The sequence below is a fragment of the Nematolebias whitei genome, chromosome 3 (genome assembly GCF_014905685.2).
Source record: "Nematolebias whitei isolate Nwh7 chromosome 3, NemWhi1, whole genome shotgun sequence".
NCBI lineage: Eukaryota > Metazoa > Chordata > Actinopteri > Cyprinodontiformes > Rivulidae > Nematolebias > Nematolebias whitei.
Genome location: NC_056500.1, coordinates 29,307,535 through 29,322,749, shown reverse-complemented (window position 1 = coordinate 29,322,749; position 15,215 = coordinate 29,307,535). Strand labels below are relative to the sequence as shown.

The window sequence follows — 15,215 nt, the reverse complement described above, 5'->3', positions numbered from 1 at the left end:
GATGGATGGATGGATGGATGGATGGATGGATGGATGGATGGATGGATGGATGGATGGATGGATTTTTGTACAATGTACCCCTTCAAACTTAAAATGCACATTTGCATATTTTTAGAAAAATGGAACAAAATCGCAGCTTAAGGACAATTCATGACACTGTGTCCTCAAAGATACAGAACACCTCAGAACTGGACTGTTGTGGAACTCCAAATGTTATCTGTTCTGGTCCCTGCACATCACACAATCAGTAATATTGCCTTTAATATAAGAAACGGAGGTACATCCATTAGCAACTCTCATGCCGTCAAGGTTTTCAATTGGCATTTTACAACAAGAGCGTAATAAAATTCCTGAGATTATTTTACAGTTTTTAGTTTTGGTGTGGCACCCCAGGATTTTCTCTGGCCACCACTGCAAAGCTGTGGTAAATGGACTAGGGGTGTGCAGGGTGCTGCAGCATACCCTGGAGAATCGTAAAGGACATGTACGCCCAACATATAAAAACAATATAAAATAATTGACTACTAATATGTAGATATCTGATGATAACCTGATGGCAACGAGTGGTTAATGCATATTAATATCTAATGAATTTATTATATTAATATATGTTAAGTAATAATGTTTCATGACTTGTGTCATCTCACAGTTCTTTTCACAGAAACTGTGAGCTTCTGAGAGCTAACTGTGAGGAGGTAGGGACCAATCTGTGCACTTATTAAATATACGACTGCTATTTTCACATATACGTAGAAATTGTCAGTTAAACATGGTTTAAATTTACATCATACAAGTTGAAAAGAACTTCCAATGTTAATTTATGACATAATCGTATTATTGTTCAAATATTTGTTTAAGGTCATCCAGCTTCTTTCAATCTAACTCATAAAAGTTCTCATCCCCTTCACAGATGAAACATCTCCCTCAGCTATAGCAAGGGACACACTCCATAATTAAATGTAGAATATTAACAGAGCATCTTGTGTATACTAGCCACACCACATCTGCAGCTTTGTCTATGATCTTTGAGTTTAGCCCATCTGTTTCCTCAGGGGGAAGGCTGTCCTACAGCAGTGCCATGATCTTTGACATACCATAAGGCACACACGATATGGGGAAATGTAAATGGATTCACACTTATAATTAAAGAATGTATTTTTTTGAAAGCATGTTTTCCCCAAAAGTTAATGTCATAACCTTTACATTATAACTTGATTTGAAAAACCTGCAACCCCCAAATCCCATATTATTTGCATTTTTGTGCATACGTTGTGTCATGTTTTCTGTATTTTCTTCCTTTGGCTCAGCTTCAGTGGGAGGAAAACTCAGGGACAAATTCTATCCAGCAGACTAGCTCAGAGAGGAAGAGAAAAAAACCCTAAAACTTCACTAAATATTTTATCAGAATATTTTATGTGCTTCTGCTTGGCTGTGGTCTGTATCTCCATTTTTAAATGCATTAACAGAATGATAGCCAACACACGCTTAATATTGATATCAGGGTTGCTTTAGCCAGAAGATTGGAGCAGCATTGGGACTGTTTGCCTGTCTGTCTTCTGAGATGAATCACGGATGCTCTCTCTGATTTGACTGCACGTTATTTAACTGCAAGAGGGAAACTCACAGGGTATAATCTGTCCAGAGGCTTTCCATACATGTCTGCACTTTTTCAGGGCAGAAATGGTAATTTAGTAAAATAAGCAGAACAGATTCAATAGAAAAGACACACTAAAAGAGTCTTTGTTCTACATGTATGCATGTCTAAAGGTGTTTTTGCACATGCGCTAATTAGAACCAGAGGGAGAAGTTTCCACAGTCATGATAAATTCAACATCAGGAAATCCTTTACCTATTAATACCAGTCGGGCGACAACAATTGGAAGGCCATCGACAGCGTGGGCAGAATTAATAATTTGAAGAGGCAGACTTGACTGAATTTTTAATTGGGAGAGGCAGCCACTGTTTAGGGAGGCAACCAACTGATCACCAGAGAGACTGCTGCTTCAGACAATGTGCGCTTGCTAATCCTCTCGAGTCAAGTTATTATGGCCATGCATTATTATCACGCTTTACAAACTAATTCCATGTTTTCCCTCGTGGATTACCAAGGGGGGAAATGGTTGCATAAGAGAACAGGAAAATATGAAATGCACAGAGAACAGTGTGGACGAAATGAAAAATAAAACGACAGCGTGCGCAAAGCGGTGTGTATGAATTGTCACGGTCCATCTGAGCGTTCGTCAGCGTAAATGTGCCTCTTGGATGGAGCTGTCCCAGTCTTTCCATAATCCCATTTTGTTAAATAGCATGATTAAATATAAAAGATCGTGGACATGTGAGCATTTGGTTGTGTTTTGTTAATTGTGCAGTCAGGCTTTAGTTCAGTCTAGGATATTTAATTTGACTGAACTCTACTTATTCTCAACTAATTGGCTGTTTCTGATGAGGATACACATTCAATTTGAGGAGGGTGTATAGAGAAAAAAAGGTTTTTAATAAATAGCAAGGTTCATGCTTAATAATCCAGGTCAAAAAAATCCAATAATATTCAGTCAGGTCATCTGGACAGTTTTTTTTTTTTTTTATGAGATGTTTCATCCTTCATCCAAAGGACTTCATCAATCTGAGGAGCCACAAAAAAACATCACTCCCACAAGCAGCACATTCCCATAGTGGACCAACCAGTTTGCTGGTGATAAGATGGTTTCTGGGGGCTGCTCTCTCCCCAGTCGACTCCTCCCAGGCAGCCACAGCCGGAGTGGTTCAAAACATCAAGTGTTTTAATAGAAGTTTGCCCAAAGATCAGAGTAATGACCCCATCCTTCTGCATTCAAACATTTGTTTTCTGTACAACCAAGATTAAACCCTCTTGTATCAATTTAATCTGTGAATAGATGAAAACACAGACTGTTTTTCTTACCATTTTTGAACTCTTCTTTAAGAGACAGTATTTTTTTATTTGTGTTTTGAGTTAACTGACGCCCAGTGGGCACGAATAAGATCATATGATTCTCACTGAGGGCGAGCACGCATGTGTAACACCACAGAACTCAAAACTACACGTCTACTACCCTATAGGGGCATGAACGTATAGAAGAAGAAGAAAAATAGAACAGAAGCAGAGAGAAAACTTTTTTTCAGAGAAACAACTGAGCAAGCTGGTGACAATAAACTGAAATGTGACAACACTGAGCCACTGAGATTGTTATAGGAACTTATTTCACTTAAACTGCATAAACCCTTAACAAACATTTCATGTATGCATGTGGAGTAAATATATTTCTAGATATATGACTATAGGAGCCACAAATTTTTGTTTTTTAACAAAATATACTCACTCAAATAGTGCAACCATGGTGCAACTTTAGGCAATGATTGTAAATGCACAAAATACCCCAAACCCCATGTTGCTAAATAAAGGTTAAACTGCATCAACTGGTTTCCCAAGTTTCAACCTTTCAAAACAAAATAAGCAAATAAGAACAATAATATCCAGACCGTTATAAAAGAAAAGCTTTGCAACTATAAAAGGCACTCAGTATGATTGTTTTGTGGCTGTAATGAACATTTCTCTTCATATCACTGAAATGATACTTAGTGTTCAGCATGCAACATGTTTCCAAATGGCATTCCTATTACAGTCATGTGTCATATCTAAATGTCACAGCAACAACTGTACAAACAATCCATGTGGTAAGAAGGTCCAATAAGGGACTAAAAATTTCAAAGCCATAATTAAAAATTTTTTTTTTTAAAGTCTTCTCCATATTTATGATCTGTGATCTAGAAAATCAGAGATTAAAACTCATTCATCCAAAACAGTTGCTCAAATCAAACATTTAGAGCACATGGGGGTTAAAATTGTACTTTAATATAAAATGCTGACTGATGTGTGCTTTTTGTAGAACCTGCGTGGATGCAAATAATAATGTTTAAAATGTCTGAGACTATTGATGGATGATGATGATGATGATGATGACGTCTACTGAGCGTGGGATTGGGGGAAAGGGGGGGGGGGGGGGGAGACTCTGTGAACTGGTTTTCAATCTGAACATCGTGTATTGTTTGCTATAACAAACTTTCCTCAGCCTGCATTTTGAAGTTGTCACTGTAGCCTAAATATATCCAGAAAGCTGAGTGGATGTGCTCATCCTTCCAGTTCAGCAGCAGGTAACGCAGCATCACCGTCTCCCTCCGTCATCTCGTGACAGCTCGCGCGCTCTTTCAGGGACACGCATCGGCAGGAGCAGATTCAAGCTGCCGCGCGTTATCAATAAAGCTTTTTTTTTCTTTTTTTCTTTTTTAATAGATATATATATAAATGAATAACAAAACAAACAAAGGAAAAATATATAAAGGCTGCTTAAAATCCTCCGAGCGCCTCTGCCCCACTTCTTTAGAAATGATCTCAATTATTTTCTGGATGGGAATGAACATGTGTGATTTCATTATTGCTTGTTTGCCTTTGTGGTTTAACAAAAGTCTATTTTATCCAATTAAAATAATGAGTGATGGTTAAAAAAAATAAATAAATAAATACAAAAAATAAAACGCAGACCAAATATAGTGATAAAATGAAAAGTGACATTTCTGTTGTAAATGTGCGCTCCTGCTCCCTGCGGCCCCCGGGGGGACGACACGTTACCTTTGTGCATGCCGGTGTAGCGGTCCTTGAGAACTGTCAGTTCGTGGATTTTCCCAAACTGTTCAAACAAGGGTTTCAGGTCTTTCTCCTCCAGGTTCCGCGGAATCTGCCCGATAAACAGCTTAATGGCATCTTGGTCTTTCATGTTGCCGCTCTCCGGATGAATGCAAATGGGTTCTGAGCCGTTCATGGGTTTCGGGTGTGTGATCTGGGGGTACTGGTGCTGGTGTGGGAGGAGTAGGAATGGTTGGTGGGTCGGTGGTGCCCCCGGTCCGGTGAAAACCAGGCTGGAGTGAGCGGGCTGCTGTGGATGGTGCTGCCTTCTTGTTTCAGTCTGAGTGAATCTGGCCATTCTGAGCTGGGAGCAGAGTGGATAATAATGACAACACACACACACGTACACACACACGCGCGCGCTCACTCGCTGTGAGAGAGCAAGCACTCAGCTGGAAACCAGGCTGACTTTCTATCCGACACACAACGCACCCGCACGCACAGTAAAGGGGGGGCGCACTGATGCGTTATCAGACGCTCTGGAGCGACACCCAGTGGTCTTCAGCTGCAACATCAACTTGGAATAAAAGCTTGAGGCCAACTCACGCTCGTTGTGTTTTTGCACGTGTTGCGTGTGCGTGTTCGTTTGTCTGTGTGTTAGCAACCTATCTCACGAGCTGCTGGGGTTGTAAGGAAACCTGCAGGAAGTAACCCCTGGATGCAGTGGCGTAGTCTACGTGATAGAGTATATGGAGTATAGAAAAGCTTAAGAGTTTCTGTATACTCATTTAAAAGTGCCCAATGACACATGACATATCATTAGACACGTGCCATAGATATGTTAAATGGAAGTTGAATGCTTCCTATGGTATGCAGCACTTTGCTTTGATACTGTTTTCTTCATTCTATAACATGTTTTTTAATACAAAGCCAACTGTTAAAGGCTGTTGTTCATTTATTCAAATATAAGCATCAGAGAAATTTGGAAATGTTCAATATGCTTAAAAATCTAAATAAATTGACAATTACATTGTGTACTTTGGTTTCTGAGCACAGTATACCCACTTCAAAAATGTAGACTACACCACTGCCTGTACATCTACAACTGATTACCTTCATATTTAACTACTTGTGAATTCATTTTTGTAGCACTTGTGAACTATTGCTTCACTTTGACAGCAACACAGCAGAATAAATTCCACAACAGGAGCTTTAACTGGGAGGAAAAGCACAGGTTTGGCCCATAACGTCACCAGTGCAAGTCTCCCATTATAGTTTCTCAGTGCTTATGTGAAACCAAAGACTGGCAAAAAGAAGGATGGGTTTCAGGCAAGGAAGATGTCACTGCAAATCAGGTGTGGACTGTTGACAATAATGTGTACATTTAATTGAGAAAGAAATCAGTCCAAAGGATGAGAGGATGTATTGTCCTTTCAACTCTTAAACTTAAATAATCATGTTAATGAGGGGTGTGGAAAAGGTTAAAAAATAATGAAACCCCACTTCTCAGCAGACACATTTTGGTTAAATAAAATAAAAAAATTGTCAACAGACGGTTTAATTTAAACAATCACTGCAATATTTTACAATTATTGGCTGTGGTAGCTAGGTGGTCAGTGTTGCGGGCTTGCAAATCCTGAGGTTGTAGTTCAAGCCCAGGTTGCATCAAAAAGGGCATCCAGCATAAAACTATTGACAACTCTTTCACAGTGGCACCCCCTGAAGAAGGGAGCAGCCGAAAAAAACCTTACTTATTGCAGTATTTCACAAATAATGCAAAAACCAGCAAGAACTGACTCTCTACAAATCTTTACACTCAAAATGATTTTATTAAATAAGTTGCATACTTGAAAAAATAAAGGAGCCAACATTTATTTTACAAACTAGATCCTATAAACAGCTGAGCAAAGTGGCTCAGTTGGTAGAGCTGTTGACGCTCAGCGAGAAGGTTGCTGGTCCAAATCCTGGCCGGGGACCTTTCTGGGTGGGGTTTATATGTTCTCTCCATGCATTTGTGGGTTTTCTCTGGGTACTCCGGTTTCCTCCCACAGACCAAAAACATGCATGTTAGACTGATTGGTAACTCTAAATTGTCTCTAGGTGTGAGTGAGAGAGTGAATGGTTGTTTGTCTCTATGTGTCCCTGTGATGGACTGGAGACGTGTCCAGGGTGTCCCCGGCCTCTCACACAGTGATAGCTGGATATGAGCACCAGTGACCCCTGCAACTCGAAAAGGAAGAAGCGGGTAAAGATAATGGAAGGATGGATTCTATTTATCTCCTCCCCATTTTCTCCTTAAATCATGATCCGGTGTAGGAAAGAGGTTCTTGTATTACTGTTAATTGCAGAAGTTGCATGCTGGACAATGTAGGTTTTCTTTGAACACAGCAAAATCAGCAGTGTTAAAATAACAGAGTCAACGTGCAATGACTCTATCTGAGTTTATAAAACACGGTTGTGAGTTGTGACAAATCATGGTGTCAAAGTAGCAGGTGTTGAGAATACTCTGGAAAGCTCCTCCCACCGATTTCAAATAATCTGAATTTCTGCCCGCTCCATTTTCTCCTCGACCGAGCAGAGGAAAGTTGACTTAGTAATAAATTAAGAATGTGTAATTTTAACTTAATTATATTGCATGCATATCTGTCAATATAATTATAACTTGTACAGTTATCTCAGTCTTTTCAGGAAAAATAATTTTAGTGTAGTCTAAAAAAGTTAAATCTGGTCCTCTGGACATAATAAAAAAAAAATTGTAGAAACTTTTGGTCTTGAGTGAATTTAACACCGGAATTTCAACTTTTATGAAAGAGTAAATTTAACACCAATTCTGAGTGGGACCAAATACACTCTGAAACAGTGTCAAATTTGACTCTTTTAGTGTTGATTTAACACTGCAAAATTTACTGTGAAGGTTATTAGATGAAAATATTAGTTTATACAGCGAGCAAAATAAAAGAAAGAAGAGAGGAGACAAGATCAGCATCCATGTTTACAAAGATCAAATGCATCAAATGCAAAAGACAGAAGGTCTAAGACATTAAGGGTAATGATGTCATTGACCTGTTTGTTCAACAAACATTCAACAAAAACTTCAGTGATCAGATTGTAAAAACAGGGACAAAACTAAAAACAAGAACCTTTGTTTTAGGTTTAAAGTTTGAAAGAGTCCCCCCCCCCCACACACACACACACACACACACACACACACACTCTGGGAGTGAGCTGTTTGTGGGATTCAGTTTGATTTGGTAGCTCCTCATACTAAAGAAGTCCTTTTAAAAAAAAGTGTGTGTGTGTGGGGGGGGGGGGGGGGGCAATGAAACCTCTCAGCAACAAAATAAACCAGATGAACTGACTGAACATTGTTGGATTTATACCTGGATTGCATGAACTTTGGAGTCTTGCTCTTGGACCGATATATGGGAAACTTAATTGAAGCTGAGGATGAATGAGCTAAAAAAAAAAAAAAAAAACCTTGATCTTGTATTCAGAGATGAAGATTAACAACTGCAAATGTTTGGCTGCAGATATTCTCGCACAAAACTGAGAGCAAATGTTGCCACTTTTAAGAAAATTCAAAATTGTTTTTCATCACTTGTGGTTACAGTCCGGATTGTGTTTAAAGTTATTTCTCTTTTAAAGTGTATTTGCCAATTCAACAACAAAGAAAAAGTAATAAGGAAAAAAGATTTATGATTAAAAAAAACAAGTTTTACATTTATCTGACTGTTATATTAAAAATAATTAGGAATCATATTCTTTTCTCCTAATGTTTCTGGAAACTGTCAGTATTTTAAAGTTTTGTCACATATAAAAACTTTATCATATAATAATACTGTCATAATATATCCAATCACTTTCAAACTACAGTTCTCTATTATTCACCTGGTGCCACTTCGGGACAATTTAGCCGAACTTTGGGATTTGATCCAATTCTGTTACTTCCCTGCTCTGACATTAGAAAACGCTTATTATAAAAAGTCCTGTCATTCATCAACTTGTCAAGGGACCAACAAACATTAACCGCGATTAACAGACCTATACTGTAAATATTTTTCAAGCAACGTGCAGGTTAATTCCCCAAGAGAGCTTTATTTGCATCATTTGCCTTCTCTGTGCAGACACTGTCAATAGCATGCCGACTAAAATACTTTGTGGGAGAAATAAATAAATAAATAACTGGGAAAAGAACTGCTCCAGGAGCATTAAAGCGGTACAGTCCAGGCACATTTCCAGCTCCACCACAAAGCACCCTTTAAATAAAACACATCTGGCGGACAGATTTCTAATTACAGCCTATTTAACAGTGGATTAAATGAAGTGATATACTGTCTGTGACAGCAGGATCAGGGTTGCGAGGTGAATCAATACTGTTGCCTGCTGCTGCTTCTCTCACCGTGAGGGAAGAGCACCACAGGGGTGCCCTCCTCAGAACATTCTCTTCCCAATAACTGCGTGTGAATGAACTGCCTTCAGCTGCCTGCGCTGCTCCAGGTCTGCCACGGGACATCGAAGGAGAAAGGACAGCATCACTTCCAACTGGCCCTGTGAGTGGTAGAAACGGACTGGTCAACAACTTTGGCGAGTTAAAAAAAACAAAAAAAAAATAACTATGAACTATCCATCCATTATCTTCTGCTTATTCTGAAGTCGAGTCACGAGGGCAGCAGAGCAGGGAGACCCAGACATCTCTTTCCACAGCCACCTCTTCCAGCTCTTCTGGAAGGACCCCAAGGAGTTCCCAGGCCAACCGAGAGACATGGTCTCTCCAGCGTGTCCTGGGTCTTCCCCGGGGGCTCCTTCCAGTCGGACATGCCCAATGCACCTCCCCAGGAAGGCACCCAGGAAGCATCCTTACCAGATGCATGAACCACCTCAACTGGCTCCTTTCGATGTAGAGGAGCAGCGGTTGTACTCCAAGTCTCTCCTGGATAACTGAACTTCTCACCCTATCTCTGAGAGAGTCCAGCTACCCTGTGGAGAAAACTCTTTTCAACCGCCTGCATCCACAATCTCATTCTTTCAGTCACTACCCAGAGCTCATGACCATAGGTGAGGGTAGGAACGTAGACCAACCGGTAAACAGAGAGCTTTGCCTTACAGCTCAGCTCTCTCTTCACCACAACGGACCGGTACAGAGTCCACGATACTGCAGACGTTACACCACTCCGTCTGTCATTCTCACACTCCATTCGTCCCTCACTCATGAGCAAAACCCCGAGATACTTGAACTCCTCCACTTGAGGCAGAAACTCACCCTCGACCCAAAGAGAGCAAACTATGAACTACATTTATGAAACGGCTCTTTTATTAGGTGGGGACAAATAGATCTATTGAACTCTGTCCATACCATTTCTTTTCTCAAGCACAATAATCGCAGAAGGAGGGGGCAGGAGTGCACATTGACAGTGCCGGTCAATTAAACAGTAGGTGGCTACAGTACAGACACAATGCATATTTTTATGGTAAACATATTCTTTTGTGTGTGGACTTTAATTCCTTTGAAGGAGCAGCAGCAGGCTCCAGAGCACCCTCTAAGGTCCAGCAGCATGAAAGTGCTGTTTGTTTTTGGTGTTATTCTGTGCTCTGTCCATTCTGCTAGAAACGTATTGAATAAAAAGAGGTAGGGTTCTCGCTGAATGTGGCAGACCATCTGAATGGGAAATGGCAGGGACTCGAGTCGAAGCGATCGGCGGATGGCTCAGCATGTTGGCGCACTTACATTTGTAGTTAAATATAAAGGAATGGGTGTATTGCAGCTCATATTGAATTGGAGAAGTGAGCTGTCAGGCTACTCAGGGAGGTTCAGTGGCTATTTTGAGGGATGCCAACGTAGAGGGGTATTGAGAACTTACAGTTCCTGATTTTTTTTCTTTCTTTTAATATTATTGACCAAAGCCATTAGTGTTTCAACAAGCTGAAGGCAAAGACAAGAAATCTATAAAGGTCACACTGTTGGTGCAAACTAAAAAGTTACATACAATTTAACTTGCTGCCGTTTATCCTGCAGCTTGTTAACCAGTCTGAATCCTTGCAGAGAGACAGCTTGGTTTGATCTGTTCAGCTTGGGAAGCTTTTAAGGGCCAGAGGGAGACTCAGACATGCTATGGTAATTATTTTGCATCCTTTGTGTTGTTGTTAACCAGTATATCAGACTATAGACAAACAAACGTCTGCGCACTTTGTAATAAAATAAACCAATCTTCTCCAGTTGCATGCGTACCATACGAACGATACAAACAATTTTGCATACAGGCGTGATTTAAAATGGCAAATACTGTCTAGTAATGAGCCGAGCACAGTAAACGAATGAGGAGAATTTTTTCCTCAACATCTGAACACTTTGCTCCCAGGAGGAAGCTTCCTTCTGCTTGGGCGGGCATGGCGCCGTTCTAAAAATGTAGTTGTGGGTTAATGGGCGGGATGAGTTTGAGGTGTCCCTTGGTGCCTAATATACCATTGCACTCTGGTTGTGCATTGCAAAGTATGTTTATTCAGCTGTAAGGTGTTGTTAAAAAAAGAAAATGGGGAGGGTGTGTGTGTGTGTGTGTGTGTGTGTGATGATGACATAACACACAGGAGACAGTTTCATGGACCAGTGACTGAGCAGACTGATGTGAAGTGATGAGACCAGGCTGTGTCACACCTTTACTCTACATGTTTTGGGCCAAACTAAAAGTAGAACAAAATTCTATGATATTGATCTTTTATTTAGATAAAAACTAAGTTTTCATGTGTTTTCTGATGTTAAACTTCCCACAGTCACCTGAAAGAATGAACATGAAGGCAGCAGTTCAACTGTCTCTGAGCACGCTTGTTCTTCTTTTAGCAAAATATCGCATGAAACACCTGGATGGATTTTAAAATTGATTTCAGGAAGTAATCATTACAAACATCTAAAATGGGTTCACGTTTAGAGTCAAACCAATTCAAGGTAGTTACAGCTGCTAAACGACTGTAGCAAACATAAAATGTTTTTTTACTCGTTCATTTTTACAGATATTGAGCTAAACTTTTTGTGGTAGTAGCTGACACTCATCTCCATCCATGCCCCAAGAGCTACCAGGTCATGCAACTTATTTAAGTCATTTACATGGAAGACAGCAGACAATATCCATTCCTTCAAAATAAAATGCTACTTTCACTCAAGTTTGTTACTCGAGGGCTGTTTTACAAAACTTGAATTGAGTGATCAGAGAAGGCTGGGCTTGACCAAGACTCACATAAGTGCACTAACTTACACCAAGCCAAAGAAGAGCTCCAAGGAAGAACAAGTAAAGTTAGGTTTGACTAATCAGTCAGTAATATTTACATAATATGTCCCATAAAAATTGAAACTCCTTTTGCAGGCGAGTGTTTGAAAACAAAACTCAATAATTCTATTAAACTGATTTCTTTTCTGAACTCATTGAAAGCAACACTGCAATGACAACAGCTACTGTAAAACCATACAGAAAGGTCAAGGTCAAGGTTCCTTTATTGTCGTTCACATCACTTGTGGTACATGTGGTGGAATGAAATTGTGTACACAGGGTCCCAGTTACATCCAACAAAAGTATAAATAAACACAGAACCAATCTGTGCAAGTCTGTGCAGCAGTTTTTATTACCTTTCAATGTGACAATGTCAATGACTTTAAATATAAAGCAAATAATCATGTGCACCAGGCACAAAAGCCTGGATACAAACACTTAACAAGAGTTTATATAACTTTTTTTTTATTATCAAGATGATTCTGAGCAATGAAAAAACACATACCAGGATTTACTAAAGTCAATGACAGATTAGGTCAAAATGAGCTTAAAAGTCCTGTTTGGTGAATTTGTTCTCTGGTTTCACACAGTGTGCGTTCACCAGTAAAAATTATGGCCTCGACATTATCTACTGATGTTTTCACAAGTAACACATTTAGTTACCTACAACATGTGTATGAAAGTACAATTCAATTCAATTCAATTCAAAAATACTTTATTAATCCCAGAGGGAAATTATTTTGTTGTTGTAACTCGTTATCCTCATTTCATTAAGAGATGTTATAGATGCTGATGGCTGTAGACAGGAAGGATCTCTCGTTGTAAAGGTCCATCCCACCATGGATCCTAAGAAACTGGCTGCAGATGCTGTCCAATCCGTCCACCCAAACTCGGCTGGCCTCTCGGTTCCCCCGGGTTGTATTACCACCCGAATGCCGGGCAGAACTCCTCCCAGAGCGATGGCCACTCCTCCCAGCAGTCTGCCAAGCTCCTCGTCGCTGTGGACAGCCACCTATAGGTGCCGAGGGACGATCCTGTCCTTCCGCTGTCCTGAGCCGTGTTTCCTGCTAGTTCCAGGATCTCAGTGGTCAGGCACTCGAGCACAGCTGGCAGGTAGATGAGAATGCGTCCACAGAACATCCTTTTCAACTCATTTGGGATTTGGTGCTTTAGTTGAGATCTTATTTGAGCTTTTGAGATGTTAATCAGCTGCTGTTGGTTGTCGAAAACTGCCTTGTTGCCATGGTTACGAATCATAACAAATGTCCAAAACTGAAAAAGTTTCAGTAAAAATCCTTCCAGCTGCACAGCGTCCGATACCAGAGGAAAAAAATCATCCAAAAAATTGTGCTTTACATCCAGAAAAAGAGGAATTAAAGTTTCCAAAAGCAAAATCTCAGAATGAAAGTAAGAAAGCTGCTCCAACATGCAGCCACCTTGAGCGGAGCAATTCTAGAACACAATTGAACACAACTACAGAGCACAATTAAACAAATGCTAATTTGTGGTATAACAAATTAAAAAGACGATTAAAGATGAAAGATAAAACTGAGTGTATGTGTGTGATAAGAACACGCAGAATATTATTCATGTGGTGAAAACTGTTTATGATTATAAAGCATTTTGTAATCTCAAGTTGGAGTGTTTGTTAATGTGCAGAGTTTAGATTTTTTTTTTTTTTTTACAATTGTAAGGAGTGTATGGAGTCTGGTATTTATTTTCTTCTTTTTTTGGTTTGTGATTGCAGTGGTCACTCTCCAATCCATTTTTTTTAATTATTATTAATGTCTAAGAACTATTCCAAATCAACTTGTCACTGAACTGTGATGGTAAAAAAATTCAGACAGTAAAGTTGTAAGTTTAGGGTGTATAAATGTATTTGTGTAAAAGTAATATTATCTGCACAAACTGCAGTAATGTTACGTTATGCATAAAATATAATGTTTAAATTATGTTTTGTAATTTTGAAAATTTTCTATAATTGTAACTAAGGACTTTACAGAGGACAGCTGAGAGGCAATAGTAGAAACTGTAATAGTTCGCATGTAGTATCAGCAACAGGAATATGAATGGATCCGCCAACCGCTTGAATAATAAAAGCAGGTTTCACAGCAACTCCAATGAAATGCACTAAAAGAACAAAGTTTCTTAAAATTCAAGTACATTTAGATACAAAATATGTGAGCATTTTGCAACTGTGACGTTAGTTTCCTGCAATATTACACTATAAGCAAAGGAGGCAGAGTGATTGTTGGTAATTTTGATATTTTCTTGTTAGTATTTCAAATTAGTTTTCATATGTTTTAATATGATGGACAGAACTTTTAATTTGTATTCATCACTGAGTTGGCGTTTGGGTTGCTTGCAACAATTAATAAACTCTGGTTTCACTTTTTTTTTGTCAAAAATTTAATCTCAAAATACACAACATAAATAAATGTGATGGCTATAGGTTTAAATTTGTATGTACACCTTCTAACCACCAGATGACAGCTATGTTCCACTGTCACCAACTTTGTGATTTTTTTTTTTTTTTTTTTTGGTCTTCCTTTAAACAGATGGGTCTGGGAAAAGATTTCCTTAAATTTCCTTAAATTTAAATTGGATTCCTTTAAGAAATTTTAAACATTTGATAATGTCAATTGAAAGAAAAATTAAGAAAATATGGCAACCACTTTACAATAAGGCTCTCCTTATAGATAACTAATGATTGATTTATAGATACATTAATTCATCTATAAACACTTTATAAATCAATAATAACTGTTTTATATGCATTAATTAAAGGTGACAGAGAGACAAAACTGACCAGTTTCTTGCCAAATAGTGAACCAAATCTGCCACCTATATATTTCATCTAGACTTGTTATATTACTGTATTTTTCAGACTATAAGGCTCAGGCACATCAATGAACAAGTCTGTTTTCATACATAAGGCACAACAGATTATAAGGTGCATTAAGCAAAACAAAACAGTCAGATAAGTCAAACTTTATTCAACTCATTCACAATAACTCAACATCGCTCAGTTGTAACACATAAAATCTGTTGGAGGTCAGTAAGCACAACCAGAATTAATATATAAGGCTCACTGAATTACAGTATAAGGCTTACTGTAGATTTTGAGTAAAAGGATTTTAAGTGTGGCTTATAGTCTGAAAAATACGGTAAACATTCCATACTACCTTATAAGCACAATAAGCATTGTGCTTATAAGGTAGTAAATTAGTCTGAAATGTTTAATATAACAACTCTAGATGAAATATATTAGGTGAACAGATTTGGCAAGAAAATCAGTTTTGTCTCTCTGTTATCTATCT

General features: G+C 38.8%; 1 protein-coding gene across 1 annotated transcript in view; it reads right to left on the bottom strand.

Moving 5' to 3' along the window:
• Positions 1 to 5,034, bottom strand: part of celf5a (cugbp, Elav-like family member 5a) — a gene marked incomplete in the record, with an annotated part of 272,946 nt that extends 267,912 nt beyond the window's left edge. Inside the window, 1 exon segment of the mRNA XM_037698180.1 lies at positions 4,646 to 5,034. Within this exon segment, the coding sequence (XP_037554108.1) occupies positions 4,646 to 4,997 (352 nt within the window).
• Between the last annotated feature and the right edge of the window lie 10,181 nt (positions 5,035 to 15,215).